Genomic DNA, 13467 nt, shown 5'->3' with positions numbered 1-13467 from the left:
GCATCTAGCTGCGACTCCCCAGCACCCCGCGCCGAGAATCACCACACACAAATGAGTACTCATGCGATCGCACCGTCCCACAGCCGAGCCATGCGCGTAGAGTAACTAGAGTAAATAGGGTAATTTAGCTCTTCTGCATCCGAGACTCATACTGCATACTGTAGATCGCGCCTCGACCTCGGTACTCGATCGGGGCACGGCGCTGCGATATTCCTTCATACCGCACCTGCCCGTGTAAGGTCGCAGGTGACAATCTCGACACATTTTCAGACTGGTCAGACTGGCCTTTTGATCAGATTCGGAGGATCGGGAACATTCGGAAACAGCAACGTCTTCGTTTCATGAGATGTGATATAGAGACGGTGATATGGTAAAAGGAAAGTATATGTAGGTCTCCCCGGGCCATCGCGCTGTGATCCTTCTCTTCGTCTATAGGATCCAGGCTGACGTGGGGGCAGATCTCGTTTCGTCGGTCGTTTCGTGAAAAAAACATCTAAACACCCTTGTATATATGTAACCGAGAAGAGAGGATCCTGCGGTGCCGAATCGTGTACGCGAGAGAAGAAGCTCTTCGGTCGACCCGGTCGGAAAGACCAAATCCGATGCCTGAAAGCTTCTTCCAATGGTGCTGATCAGACCCCACCTGGGCCTCTACTGGCTAACCCCTTCAGTTCTTGTCGGCGCTGACATCGACGCCCGAGTCGGACTGCGACTCGGGTGCGACGGCGGCGTAGGCGGCGACACCACGGGCGTTCTTGTAGAACAAGACGTCACCAGTGTCCTCGATGAACTGCACAGGAACGAATCGAGCGAACATGAGCCATTGCTCTCGTCTATTGGGGATGAGAGAAAACGGCGCGACGACTCACTCGGCACTGCCTGTAGTTGTTGAAGACCGACTTCAAGAAGTTCTCGTCCGTGTAGTGGTAGTACTCGCCGACGTAGTTCTTGATGGCCTCTGTGGCATCCCAAGCGGCGTAATGAGGGATCTTGCTGGAGATGTGGTGGGCGACGTGGGTCTCGCAGATTCCGTGCAAGACGTGCTTGCCGATGGGTCCAAAGAATTTACGGTCGAAAGTGCAGAGGGCTCCCTTGGCGAAAGTCCATTGCTTGGCAGAGTAGTGGGCTGCAAACGGCAAGGTATCGAGATGTCAATCCAGTGATACGATACGATGTAGAATCACAATCGCGCGCGAGTCACTCACGCAACAAGGGGTCGGTGTGCTGGGCAAAGGTGATGGCGACCAACCAGTGGTTGACCTGCAAGTAGGGCAAGATGTAGAGCACCAAGACCTCCTTGAATCCACGCTGGCTGGCCCAGTATCCGACGGCCGAGAGGACAATCAAGAGACCGACATCGGACATGATGATCTGGGACCAGTGCTCGGGCTTGAAGATGATCGAGGACGGCTGGAAGTCTGCAGGCGGCGGGTCGGTCAATTCTAGGATCTGAGAAGGTAGAAAAGCAGCGACGCAAGCTGTGCTCACGGTTGGTCATCTTGGGGTACCTCCTCTGTCCGGAAGCGTTCCTGATCAAGTAGGCGGGCCATCCGAACAGTTGCTGGACGACGAGGTGGTATAGAACGACGATGGGAGCATCACCGATGGCCTCCTTCAACTCTTCCTGACGTTGCTGCGAGACGCTGCCGGGACGATATGGTGGTCAGATGTCAGCCGGTGCAAGAGGGATACAGGACCGCGGCGTCGAGGACTCACGAGATGCCATCAATCTCGGCCTCCTCCTTGATAGCCGGAGCGCCGTACTCGCTCCTGGTCTTGGGAACAAAGACCTCGTCCCTCGTCACATGTCCCGTAGCAGCGTGGTGTCGACCATGCGAGATCCTCCACGAGTGGTAAGGCACGAGCAGGATCGAGTGCAAGACCCATCCGACGGCGTTGTTGATCTGCTTGCTCTCCGAAAAGGCTTGGTGACCGCATTCGTGGGCGATGATCCAGAGACCGGTTCCAAAGAGACCCATCCAGATCGAGATCGAGGTGTGGATGACGGCTCGGGCGAGCTGGTAAGCGGGGTTGGGGAGGTTGCTACGGGCGAGTCGAGTCGAAAAAGTCAGTCACGGGTGCCACGTCGTCGATGGCAGGTCGACCTCCTACTCACAAGGAAGCGAGGAAGGGGTCCGTCTTGAACGAAGCCCAGACCAAACACCCGAGGGCGATGACGTCCTGTACGATGTACTGCGAACTCTTGATGGCCGACCTCTCGTAACAGTGCGCCGGGATGGCGTCGAGGAGCTGCTTGATCGTGTAGGTCGGTGGGACAAACTGCTTGCCCTGAGCGATGGCGGCAGCCTCTTCAGACTGCTGCTTGACCTCGGCCTTTTGCATGAGGGCCTCCTTCTGCTGTTGGCCAGCGGTGGAGCGTTGACGAATCGAGGCGGTGGACATTGTCAAAAGGAATGAAAAGTCTAGCTAGTCTAGTCTAACGTAGGGAAAAGAAAAGAGAAGGTGGAGCGAGTGCGTTGTGGAAGAGTGCAAGAAGAGAGGTGGTGATCTCCCTTTTTTTTTCCGGTTCTTCCGTGTCGGCCTCTGTGTGGTTTTGGTCGATGGGGCGGTGGTCGTTAGCTCTGCACGACTCGACTTGAGAAGAGTAGTGTGAGTTGTCGGGTTGGAGAGGTTCGTGAGGTGGAAAGGACAAGAATGTAGGAGGCGAGAGAGAGTCGAGGAATGTGGATGAGATCGGGGTTACTCTTATAAGGGATCAGGCGAAATTGCCAGCTAGCAGCATCCTCTTTGTGAAAGGGCGATCCGACCCATCAAACTTGTGGGGGAGACAGGAGATCAAAGGCAAGGGGAGGGAGGGGAGAGGGGAAGGGGGGACAAGGGGCGCAGCGGACCACGCGCGAGTGGAGCGGAAAGATTTCGATGGCACACACACACCAAAACCCAGCTAGAAGGGCCAAGCGAGCTTCCCGAGGCCAAGGACAAGGGCGATGGGATCGAGAGCCACTGCGGGAAGCTACCTCATATCAGCTGGCTCATACACGGTCAAAACACCCTCAACCGTATATCACACAGCTCATACCTGGTGTATTGTCGGCGTTTCAACCCAATATCAAGAGGTTAATTTTACTTGAGTGCCAATATCAGCCTTTTTCACCGTGTATGAGCCAGCTGATATGAGGTAGCTTCCCGCAGTGCGAGAGCAGCATTCTCATATTCTCATCACCATCGTTCCGTCGTCACCTTGATTCCCCCGAAACTCATTCGTCCCTAGACATTGAACGCTGTTGTAAAAGGTTCAATTGTGACCCAACTCTACAACGTGAAAGGGATTGATCGAAAGGTCTTGCTACGATCGTACGAAAGAGCGAAAGAGCAGCTGATCCGCGGATTGAGAGGATCAACGAACAGCGACCGGTGATCGGGAGTGATCGGATCGGAATCTCGCGCCGAGGGGCAGTCACCCAGCACCCAGCCCAGGGCGCGCGCGCGCGCGCCCCAACCAGGAGGACGGCATTTCATTCGGACGATAGGGAATAGACGGAAGCTATTACTACCTCTATCGTTCGTTATCACGCCATTTACTTCCGGGGGAACGGGGGAAGATCCGAATTGTTGAGCAAAAGAGAGAGAGAGAGAGAGAGGCGACCCGAGATTACGAAAGACGAGATGCTGGAAGAGAGAGATAACACTCGTGGCCGTACGCCGTCGAGATATACAAGGACCACAGTGGCACTCGTACAAGACTAGATACTACGTTCGTCGCATATATCACTTCCCACTTGCCACTCGGCAGCGCCGCACCGTACACCACTAAGTCGACCACCCCGCAACGAACCGAAACCTGAAACCTCCGATGACCACCTCGACCTACCCTCGCCCACAAGGCGACCTTCCCCTCCCGCTCACTTTCCTACCAGCACCCACTCGTCGAGCTCTGATCGTCGGCGTCAACAAGCTCGCGGCCGCCAGAGCATTCACCTTTTTGGATTCGAGCTTCGGGGTCGTCCTGCTCGGTGACAGGCGGGAGGCTTGCGACGAGTTGGTGTGGAGGGAGGAACATGGCGAGGTCGAGTTTCATACCGATGACGACGACGAGGCGACGAGTCGATGGTCTGAAGAGACCGACGTCGAAGCTTGGACGCGGTTGATCTCCTCCATAGATTCCGTCGACATGGTCGTCGTAGCCGATACCATCTTCACCCCGACCTCTTCGTCGCCCCGCCCGCTCCTCTCGGCCCGATCCATCTTTCACGCCTGTACCCAGCTACACCTTCCCATCAACACCACCGACTATCCGGCGTGGAGCACGTTCACTTTTCCCTCGGTGGCCAAGTTTCCGGGGAAAGAACCAGGGACGAAGAGCAACCTCCAGATCGCCGTCAGTACCAATGGGAAAGGGTGCAGGTTGGCAGGGCGGATCAGGAGGGAGGTCGTGGGGAGGTTACCCAAGGATGTCGGGGCGGCCGTGGACAACGTGGGGATCTTGAGAGCGAGGGTCAGGGCGAGATCCCCGGGGTTGGGATCGACCAGGTCGGGCTCTTGTACCCGCGCAAGGCGACAAGACGCAGCCGCGGCACAAGCTCACAGACCTGTGAACGGCAGGACAGACTCGGGTTTCCTGGGGGACGACGACGACGTCTCGCTCTTCTCTGGATCTGGGCCTTTGAACTCGCCGGTACCACAGCTGGATAGCCCAGCTTTGTCGAGGACGTCATCGACCAGGAGCTTGTTCCACCCTCAGGTTCAGCTCGTCACCCAGATGCATCAACACCATCACCAGCAACAACAAAAACAAACAGCCGATTCGTATCCCTTCCCTAGCATACTCACCCCCCTCCCCATCTCACCCGCCATCACGGCCAAGACGGCCCCTTCAACAGCTTCCACGACGCAGATGGATGAAGAGGACCATCAATTGCGACGCATGAGATGGGTCAGCCAGATCTCTGAATATTGGAGCATCGAGTATCTAGCGAGGATGGGGGAGGAGGAGATGGAGAGGTGTCTAGCAATGTGGACCGAGGGTGGAGAGGCGGATCGAGTGGATGTTGGCGAGATGGGACAAGAGAGGACCGGTTCCGGGGCTGGGACTATCAACGGTAGCTCGGATACCTCCCGAGGGAGGACCTCGGGAACCGGCCCCGGCGCTGCTGGGGATGACATGACACCGACCGGCGAGACCGGTCTGCAATTGACTCCTCGTCACGGACTCGCTCTGGACGCTGCCCCGCGCCCGCCCCCACCTAGACGGGGCAAGATTCTCCTCCTCGGCTCGGGTCCCGGCCATCCTTCCCTGCTCACCGTCGCCGCTCACCAGGCGCTCTTGACTGCGACCCTCATCCTCAGTGACAAGCTCGTTCCCGCCGAGATCCTCGCATTGATCCCCAAGACGACGACGTTGCATATCGCCAAGAAATTCCCTGGCAACGCCGAGGGGGCGCAAAACGAGATGATGCAGCTCGCGCTCGAGGGGGCGTTGAAGGGAGAGACGGTGGTCAGGCTGAAACAGGGAGATCCGTTCGTCTACGGCCGAGGAGGGGAAGAGGTCTTGTTCTTTAGGGAGCACGGCTTCGAATCCGTCGTCGTTCCAGGAATCTCGTCTTCGATCGCCGGACCGCTGATGATGGGCATCCCCGTCACTCAGCGTGGGGTGGCTGATAGTATGGTCCTCTGTACCGGTGTGGGAAGGAAGGGCAAGGCGGTTCAGCTGCCAGGGTACGTGAGGGGACGGACGTTGATCGTCCTCATGGGCGTGGCAAGGATCCACCAGGTCTTGCAAGTCTTGACGAACACCAACCTGAACGACGACCCCGTCGCCAGAGAGACCACGGGATGGAGGGACGGGGACGCCTTCCCGCCTCACTTGCCGATCGCCATCATCGAACGCGCTTCGAGTCACGATCAGAGGATGGTAGCCTCGACCTTGGACAAGATCGAGGACGCGCTGGAACGATCAGGAGAGCAACGACCGCCGGGGATGATGATCATCGGATGGGCCGCGCTTGCTCTTGAGGGAGACGGGGAGGTCACTGTTCTGGACGATGACGAGGACACGCCTGATCTTGAAGCCCGGGACAAGGCGAGGGTCGAAAGGTGGTTAGGCGGGCAGGACTATATCCTGAAGGATGGACTAAGGGAGGAGTGGGCGCAGTTCTTGCCTCCTGGGGCCGTCACCGAGGTCGAGTGAAGAGGAGTTGCAGGACAATCCAGACAAAACAAGCTCGGAAGATCACAAGTTGTAATAGATGTCACGCGCATTGTTCGGTATCGTTATTTATTCACATCCCTGACGCTAGTCGGAGCAGTCTCTGAGGTTCCGCTCTATTGTGTTGCCCGTCGGCGCCCCCGAAATGAGAAGTGTTCTACGTTCTACTTGGACGTTGGCATGAGAGATATAACGGGTGGGCCTGTCTCCGAGACCTTTCTGTCGGGCCAAAAAGTACACAAACACTTTCTCTCTTACGCGACGCGAGCGACGTTTGAGCTTCCTCCGTGATTTCGGTTCGAGGTCATTCGAGATTTCAGGCTGGCAGTCGGTCAACCGCGATCGTCCAATTTTGCATCGATCGTATAGACCGTCCGGTTCGAACCTCGCCTTGACCCGAAGTCTCTCGCTTCAGGTGCTTCTCGACTGGTCATCGTCATATCCGGATCGGCGAGCGGTGATCTTTCTGGACAGAGGACAAAAGATAGGACCAGCTAGAGCTACTACAACCATATATACACGCTCAACTGCTGCTGTGCACTGCCGCAGCGGAAGCCTAGACCTCCACAAGGTCAGTATACTTGAAGGATACGCAGCATACTGGCTAGTGGACTTGTCGACTGAACGAATTGTCAATTGATCACGTACTGGCTCACCTTCCTGCTTAGCGGTCGACATGGTACGACAGGCGAGCGTTCAGACCGTCGAGGACAACTCGGACGTCGACATGGACCAGCAAAAGCTCACTGCGCCTAGCAACGGTCGTTCCAGCCGCTCCAAATCGGCTTCCGTTCGTAACCACCGGGATTCGTCTGTCATTGAGGTGCTTCCCGATAATGAGGCTTCCACTTCGAGCTCGAAGCGTCAGACCAGAAGGGAAGCGGCTGTCGTCGTTGAAGAGCCCTTCACGAGGTTCTTCCTGGATTGTGTCGAGCTTCCGACCTTGTCAGACACGGAGAAGGCAGAGTATGAACATGAACGGTTTCTCGCTGCTGTACCGGGCGAACCAGATCTACCCGCCGAGGACTATGTCACCAAACCGGCTCTGGCTGCAACTCGCAAGCCAAGGTGGAAGACGATAGCGGATACCTCCGAAGGCGAGGACGAAGAGGACATGCCTAGACCGAAACGTTCCCGTAACGATACCAATTACAAGGGAGCCGCATTGGGTGTCGATAGGGTCGATCTGGATGGGGACTTTGATTCTATCGAGTCGGAGTCGTCGGAAGAAGTCGAAGATGTAGATCTCGAGAGCGAGGGCAATGAGTGGGACAGGAGGCCTCGCGAGACCCGTATGAGGACCTCGGTCAGGCGAAGGCGAGGAAACGCTGAAATCGAGTCAATAGAGGTGAGTCATCTTCGTTATTCAGTCCTGGACGAGTTCGTGGATACTGAATTCCGACCATGTCAGTCCGGCTCGGATACGGTTCCTACCGGCCGCGGTCGTGGGAAAGCCAAGGGGTCTCCTATCGAAGTCTCGTCAGATGGGGACGACTTTGACGAGATTCTCGACGAACTGGAGGACGAGGTGGACGATCCGGAGCTGACCAAAAAGCATCGCCCGACCTGTCACAAGTGCAACTTCAAGCCCTCGCACGACATGTACCGTGCGTTGATGCAGAAGCGCAAGAAGAAGGGTTACCGGAAAAAGTCCAAGGTGGATGACCTGTTGATGGACGACGACGATCTCATCGACAAGCTCGGGGGATGGACCGAATGTCGTCGGTGCTGCACGAGCCTCCATTGGAATTGTCTACCCTCTCACTTCCGTAATGAGCTGCTGGCGCAGGACAAGAAGCTAGACTTCAAAGACAGGAATATGCCATCGGGTCGGCTTCGGATGGACCACAAGATTGTCATCGATTGTCCCCACTGTATCGCGCCGATCTCGAAGAATTGCTACGTCTGTTGGACCGATGACAAGCAGGACGGGGCGAAGCTGACCAATACAGGCGAGGGGGACCCTAAAGGCAAGGGCGTCGACCGGGGCACTGAACCCGCATCGGAACACAACAAGGATCTGCTCTTCCGTTGTGTCCGATGCTTTCGAGCGGCGCATTACGAACATCGTGCGTAACTGGACATCGTATTCAGTAGCAAAAAAACAAAGCATTTGAAGCAAGCTCACTTACGTTAATATCAACAGTTCCTAGTCTTGACCCCGAAAAGGGAAACCCACCGGCATTGGTCTTGGCCGACCAGTATCAGCCAGGCAAGCCTAAGATCGGATGGCATTGCCAAGATTGCCGGCGACTGCCACACGACATTGAATACGTAAGTATTCCCAATCGAATCATACCTGCCACCTTGACAGCGTAATATTGACACGAGCCTGGACTTACTTTTCGATAGATTATTGCTTGGCGTTATAGTCCGCCTGAAGCCAAAGACGACAAATACGACGAGGACCTCCACCCGGCAGCCCAGCATCTGCGTCGGGAATACCTGCTCAAGTTCAAGGGTTGGGGTTTCCGCCATGTAAGTCTAGCCAAACTATCATACTGAACTTGCGAAGCTTATGCAGGTGCTTTCTCACAGGCTACTTGGGTCGCCCACGATTACGTCGTCCAGACCGCTAATCAGAAGGCCAGATACTTTATCGACAACGGGAGTCGCCTACAAATCAAGACCGAAACGGAGTTGGCCAACGGAGCTGACGAGCTTGCGGATGACGAGGAAGCCGTTCTGAAGGTGGACGGCGATGCTGACCAGATTGATGGTGATGACGAGAGACCACTGCCGAAGCCGGAAGCCGATCGCGATTTGCCTCGGGCTTGGAGTACTCCGGACCGCATCCTCGATTTATGGTTTTTGACGGGGAAACCGGTAAAATCCTCCAAGATGAAGCTCAACCGGGTAGAGTCGCCTGAGCCCGAACCCGAAGGCGTGCGATACGACTTCGTCAAGCCGGACGACTCGACGTTGATCCACATCGATGACTGGGAACGTCGGAATAGGAAAACTCTAGGACCGGACGATGCTCAGGACCTCGTCTCCCGTATCGGTCTGGTCTACGTCAAATGGCAGGACTTGCAATACGAAGCTGCCACTGAGGACACACCGATCGCTCCTAATTCGCCCTTTTATCCGGCATTTCTTTCAGCATTCCGCAATTACCTTTATGCACGGACGGTCAAGATCCCGATTCTTACGAAAGCCGAAGCCAAGGCTCGAGATGCGAGAAAGATTGATGGATACCAACGACTCATGGGCATTCAGCCGGATTGCGTAACGAACGGGGTCAGTATGCGGGCTGACGTCTGCGACAAGGATTTGAATCGTTGAACCAGTCTGCATTTCTCGTTTACAGACGTTGATGGGTTTCCAGATCGACGGTCTCGACTGGTTGATGAACAAGTGGTACAACCTGACATCCGTTATTCTTGCCGACGACATGGGCTTGGGCAAGACCGTGCAAATCGCTGCGTTCCTGGGGCTGCTAGGTTCAGGGGCCTGGAATGTTTATCCAGCTCTTGTGGTAGTGCCGAATAGCACTCTTCAAAGTGAGTATCGCTGTGGCAGAAACGCAGGGTCCCGCCGACCCGGCCTCTTCTTTGCGCAGACTGGCTCAGAGAATTTGCCAAATGGGTTCCGCACCTTCGCGTCGTCCCCATCCAAGGATCGAAAGAGTCGCGCGAGATCATCCGCAAGTACGAGATGTTTTCGGCCAAGGGAGACTTGAAGTGGTATGTTCGCTATTTCCCTCATGTGCACCAATCACTGCTGATCGACGGGGAGCCGCGCGATTCTAGTCATGTTGTGCTCGCGACCTACGAGATTGTCACTTCTCAAAAGGATTTTTCCGTACTCTTGAATAAGGTGCCGAGATGGGAGTCTCTCATCGTAGAGTAAGCGAATTTAATGACAGCGTTGATCTAGCTGAGACTTAATAGACGCTTGTTACTTCTTACAGCGAGGCATCTCGACGTGAGTTTGTCTGCGAATCAGCCTGACATAGGTCTCACTGACAATCTGTGGTGGTGCCCGTATAGTCAAAAGTCAGACCAATCTTATCGTCAGGAAGCTTACGCAACTGCAGCCGGTCCACAAGGTCCTGTTGACGGGGACTCCCCTGAACAACACGGTCCGAGAGCTGCTCAACTTGATGTATTTCCTGGATCCAGAAGAGTGGAGCAACCTCGACGAGTTGGAGAAGCACTATGCCGAAATGACCGAGGACCTGGCGAAAGAACTCCGGGAAAAGATTGCACCTTATATGCTGCGAAGGAGAAAGGAAGACGTCCTCGATTTACCACCCAAAGTGAGTTCCGTGATACAGTCATGACACTGTGGTAGACATGTTGAATGATCACTTTTCGGACGATTAGAATGAGATCATTGTACCTCTAACGATGCGACCTCTCCAGCGAAACGTATACAAGTCAATCTTGGAGAAGAACGCCGATCTCATGCAGGCACTTGCGCAGGCCACGACCCGCGGAGGTGCGCCACTGAAAATGAAGGCATGTCACAACATCTTGATGCAGCTGAGGAAGTGAGTCTTCAAAGTCTCTGGCAAGCCTACACGGCGCTACAATGCCCACTGGCCCATCATGGTTTGATACTCTGTTCCTTGCTACTAGATGCCTTCAACATCCATTCTTGAATACCCCGGAACTAGAAGATCGGACATTGGGTAACAAAGAGACCCATCAAGCTCTCATAGACGCCTCTGGAAAATTGACCTTTTTGAAGACCTTACTGCCAAAGCTCAAGGCCAAGGGGCATCGAATCTTGCTGTTCAGTCAGGTGAGAACACGATAACGGTAATACACGTGGGCGCGAAGCTGACCTTCGTGTTTCTTTGCTTCCGGAATCAAGTTCGTCATAGCCTTAAATATCAGTAAGTAGTTATCGCTTGTACCGATCGGACCACTAGTAACACGTCGTTCTGGCGCAGTCGAAGACTTCTGCGACGGTGAAGGGTACCGCACCCTCAGACTGGTCAGTCGTCACCATCGAGTTCAGGATCCTACACTGCTAACATGCGTCAGTTTGTTTAGGACGGGACCACCCCTCAAGATCAACGGCAGCGGGATATTGATACGTTCAACGCGCCCGATTCGGAACACTTCCTCTATCTCATCTCGACTCGGGCGGGTGGGATGGGAATCAACCTTGCGACTGCTGATACAGGTAAGCTAGTCAAGGACAGGAGTCTGTTCGAACAATCCTTGATAAAAGAGCTTCGCTCTCCTTGTCTAGTTATTGTGCACGACTTGGATTTTAACCCTCATCAAGATATGCAAGTGAGTGTGGGATGAATCCGTCAGCGCTATTCATGCCGATTGCTGACACCGAGTCCAAAGGCCATCGCCCGTGCCTATCGATATGGGCAGAAGAACAAGGTACTGGTCATGCGTTTCATGACTACACCCACTGTCGAAGGTGAATTGACACAAAGGCGGTACAGTACATATGTCCGCTCGAGAGCTGAATCGGCTATGCTGCGCCTGATAGAGCGGATGATGCAGATTGCCAAGAAGAAGCTCGTTTTGGACCACTTGATTGTAAGTCGGTTGCCTCATATACCCGAGATGGCACTTCGGTTAGGCTGACCTCAGTTTCTCAACCCTTCCGTAGGTGCAAGCGAAGGACTCGGACAGCAGTGACAATATCGCAAGTATCCTGCTCGATGGCGCTCGGGCTATTCTCGACGGGACCGACACGGACGATAAGACTTACGACGATCAAGCTGTCGAAGAGCTGATCACAAAGCTGGAAACCGGGGAAGACGAGAAGAGTAAGGACGAGAGCGGTTTCACCTTCGCTGCAGTCTTTGACAACAAGAAGGGAAAGCTGCAAGCGCTTAAGACGGACGATGCAGCCAAGCCGGAAGACCCCGACTTCTGGGCAAACGTTGTGAAGCGAGCAAATGAGGAGAGAATCAAGAGGGAGACGGAGGAGCACGGTCGAGGGAAGCGAAAGCGAGCAGCTGCTGTCAGTATAGAAGTCCTGACCCCCTAATTCCGAACGATCGACACTGACCTGCTTGCCGTCAGAACCTCACGATCCACATCGACGACGACAACGAGCAACCAAGCAAGAAATCCGCTGCCGCCAAAAACAAAAAGAAGGGCAGTAAAGATCAGGTGGATAGCGAAGGTTCGGACTATCAATTCAAGGATAACGAGGTGGAATCCGATGTCGAAGTCGACGCTTTGGAGGTAGCCAGAGAGATGCAGGGCGAGCTGCAACCCGGACAGCCCGGTCCTTCATCACGCAAGACGATCGTCAAGACCGCAAAATCGCCTGAAAAGGCCCAGAAGGTTGCCCGTCCGGCACATCGCCGGCGCTTATCGGCAAAAGGCGAGGAATTGCGGAGACAAGGAGACCCGATGCAGCTCGGGTTCTACCATCTCAACCGGGTCCACGAACTTGCTCAGAGGTTCGGTCTTTACAGCAGGGAAAAGCTGAACAAGCTGCTCGGCGCGATTACGGATTCGAGCAAGACTGGCGAAGAGCGAATTGCAGAATACGCAAAGGCAGCAAAGGTCATTGATGATCATCTGGAAATCCAAGGTCAACCGAGGATCTGCGGATCGAATAAGACGATGGCGGAAATTCGCGTCCTCCTCATCCAAACGAGTCAACCCCGAAAGCCCAAACCCAAGCCCGCTCCTGCAGCGAAACGCAACGCTGTACCATCTGCTCCTGTCCAGCCGCCACCATCGATTTGCCCCAGCTGCGGAGTGAGTACTAGGCGACCTGTACACTTTTGAAGAGCATGATTAACCGATCCCGCCTTCGTTATAGGCTGTGGTACCGTCTCATGGCGCATGTTTCAAATGTATCGCAGGCATCCAGGTAGGCCACGCTTGGACGGAACGCGGGCCTAGCAAATCGCTAACAAAAACGTACCAAAAAAGTCGCAAATTCGAATAGTAGAGTCGAGCACAGAGGACAACGAGGAAGACAAGGCGAGTCGATGCTTGATATGCTTGCGAACTAGCGCTAGCAAATCGAACTGAATGAGGATCTCGCACCTTGTTTTAGAATGAGGCCTTGCGTCAGCTGGAGGGGATGTTGAATGATATCCGTGCGCGATCGGGCCCTACGCAGTCAACATCATGAGCATATAATGATCAGGGGTTTGTATGGAGGGAGGTGTTTACCTATGCTTCTTGGTTCTCCGGGTCTGTGCATGTACTCGAGGCCGGTTGTACAAATACTACTACTCTGTGCAAAACAATCAAACCAGGCATGGATCGTCACGACGCCGGAGCCGAGGGATGTTGACAATCTCCGGGCGCGGCCGGGCGATCGCGCGTGCCCGATCGAGCAAAGATATGGAGAAGGGT

The 13467-nt window shown here is 54.8% G+C and overlaps 3 protein-coding genes across 3 annotated transcripts; 2 read left to right on the top strand and 1 right to left on the bottom strand.

The window, feature by feature from the left end:
• Positions 1-667: 667 nt before the first annotated feature.
• HD553DRAFT_269216 (putative delta-12 fatty acid desaturase) lies at positions 668-2403 on the bottom strand (the record flags this gene model as incomplete). Its single annotated transcript, XM_046177607.1, has 6 exons — positions 668-790; positions 870-1126; positions 1206-1418; positions 1489-1643; positions 1717-2043; positions 2117-2403. 6 exons carry the CDS (start codon positions 2401-2403, stop codon positions 668-670), a joined length of 1362 nt encoding a protein of 453 aa, XP_046038435.1.
• Positions 2404-3745: 1342 nt separating this feature from the next.
• On the top strand, positions 3746-6251 carry HD553DRAFT_307124 (tetrapyrrole methylase). Its single transcript, XM_046179390.1, has one exon. The coding sequence runs from the start codon at positions 3815-3817 to the stop codon at positions 6146-6148; it is 2334 nt and encodes a 777-aa protein (XP_046038434.1). The 5' UTR covers positions 3746-3814; the 3' UTR covers positions 6149-6251.
• Positions 6252-6523: 272 nt separating this feature from the next.
• HD553DRAFT_307123 (P-loop containing nucleoside triphosphate hydrolase protein) lies at positions 6524-13382 on the top strand. Its single transcript, XM_046179389.1, has 22 exons — positions 6524-6737; positions 6835-7514; positions 7578-8235; positions 8313-8440; positions 8519-8644; positions 8705-9406; positions 9477-9669; positions 9729-9852; positions 9919-10014; positions 10080-10093; positions 10159-10427; positions 10495-10661; positions 10750-10915; positions 10988-11009; positions 11067-11110; positions 11170-11302; positions 11372-11415; positions 11476-11554; positions 11627-11676; positions 11750-12106; positions 12169-12858; positions 12923-13382. The coding sequence occupies exons 2-22, from the start codon at positions 6843-6845 to the stop codon at positions 13049-13051; spliced, it is 4863 nt and encodes a 1620-aa protein (XP_046038433.1). The 5' UTR covers positions 6524-6737; positions 6835-6842; the 3' UTR covers positions 13052-13382.
• The last annotated feature ends 85 nt before the right edge of the window (positions 13383-13467 follow it).

The sequence above is a fragment of the Filobasidium floriforme genome (genome assembly GCF_021052385.1).
Source record: "Filobasidium floriforme strain CBS 6241 chromosome Unknown HD553scaffold_5, whole genome shotgun sequence".
In the NCBI taxonomy this organism is placed as follows: Eukaryota; Fungi; Basidiomycota; class Tremellomycetes; order Filobasidiales; family Filobasidiaceae; genus Filobasidium; species Filobasidium floriforme.
Note: the sequence above shows the minus strand (reverse complement) of the source record. Positions and strands in the feature narration are given on the sequence as shown.

Excerpts from the sequence above, each read along its gene's own strand:
- HD553DRAFT_307124 (XM_046179390.1), top strand. The coding sequence starts at position 3,815 with ATGACCACCTCGACCTACCCTCGCCCACAAGGCGACCTTCCCCTCCCG.
- HD553DRAFT_307123 (XM_046179389.1), top strand. The coding sequence starts at position 6,843 with ATGGTACGACAGGCGAGCGTTCAGACCGTCGAGGACAACTCGGACGTC. Across the intron at positions 9,853-9,918 it reads GCCAAGGGAGACTTGAAGTG|TCATGTTGTGCTCGCGACCT; the intron begins GTATGTTCGCTA and ends GCGCGATTCTAG. Across the intron at positions 12,107-12,168 it reads AGCGAAAGCGAGCAGCTGCT|AACCTCACGATCCACATCGA; the intron begins GTCAGTATAGAA and ends GCTTGCCGTCAG.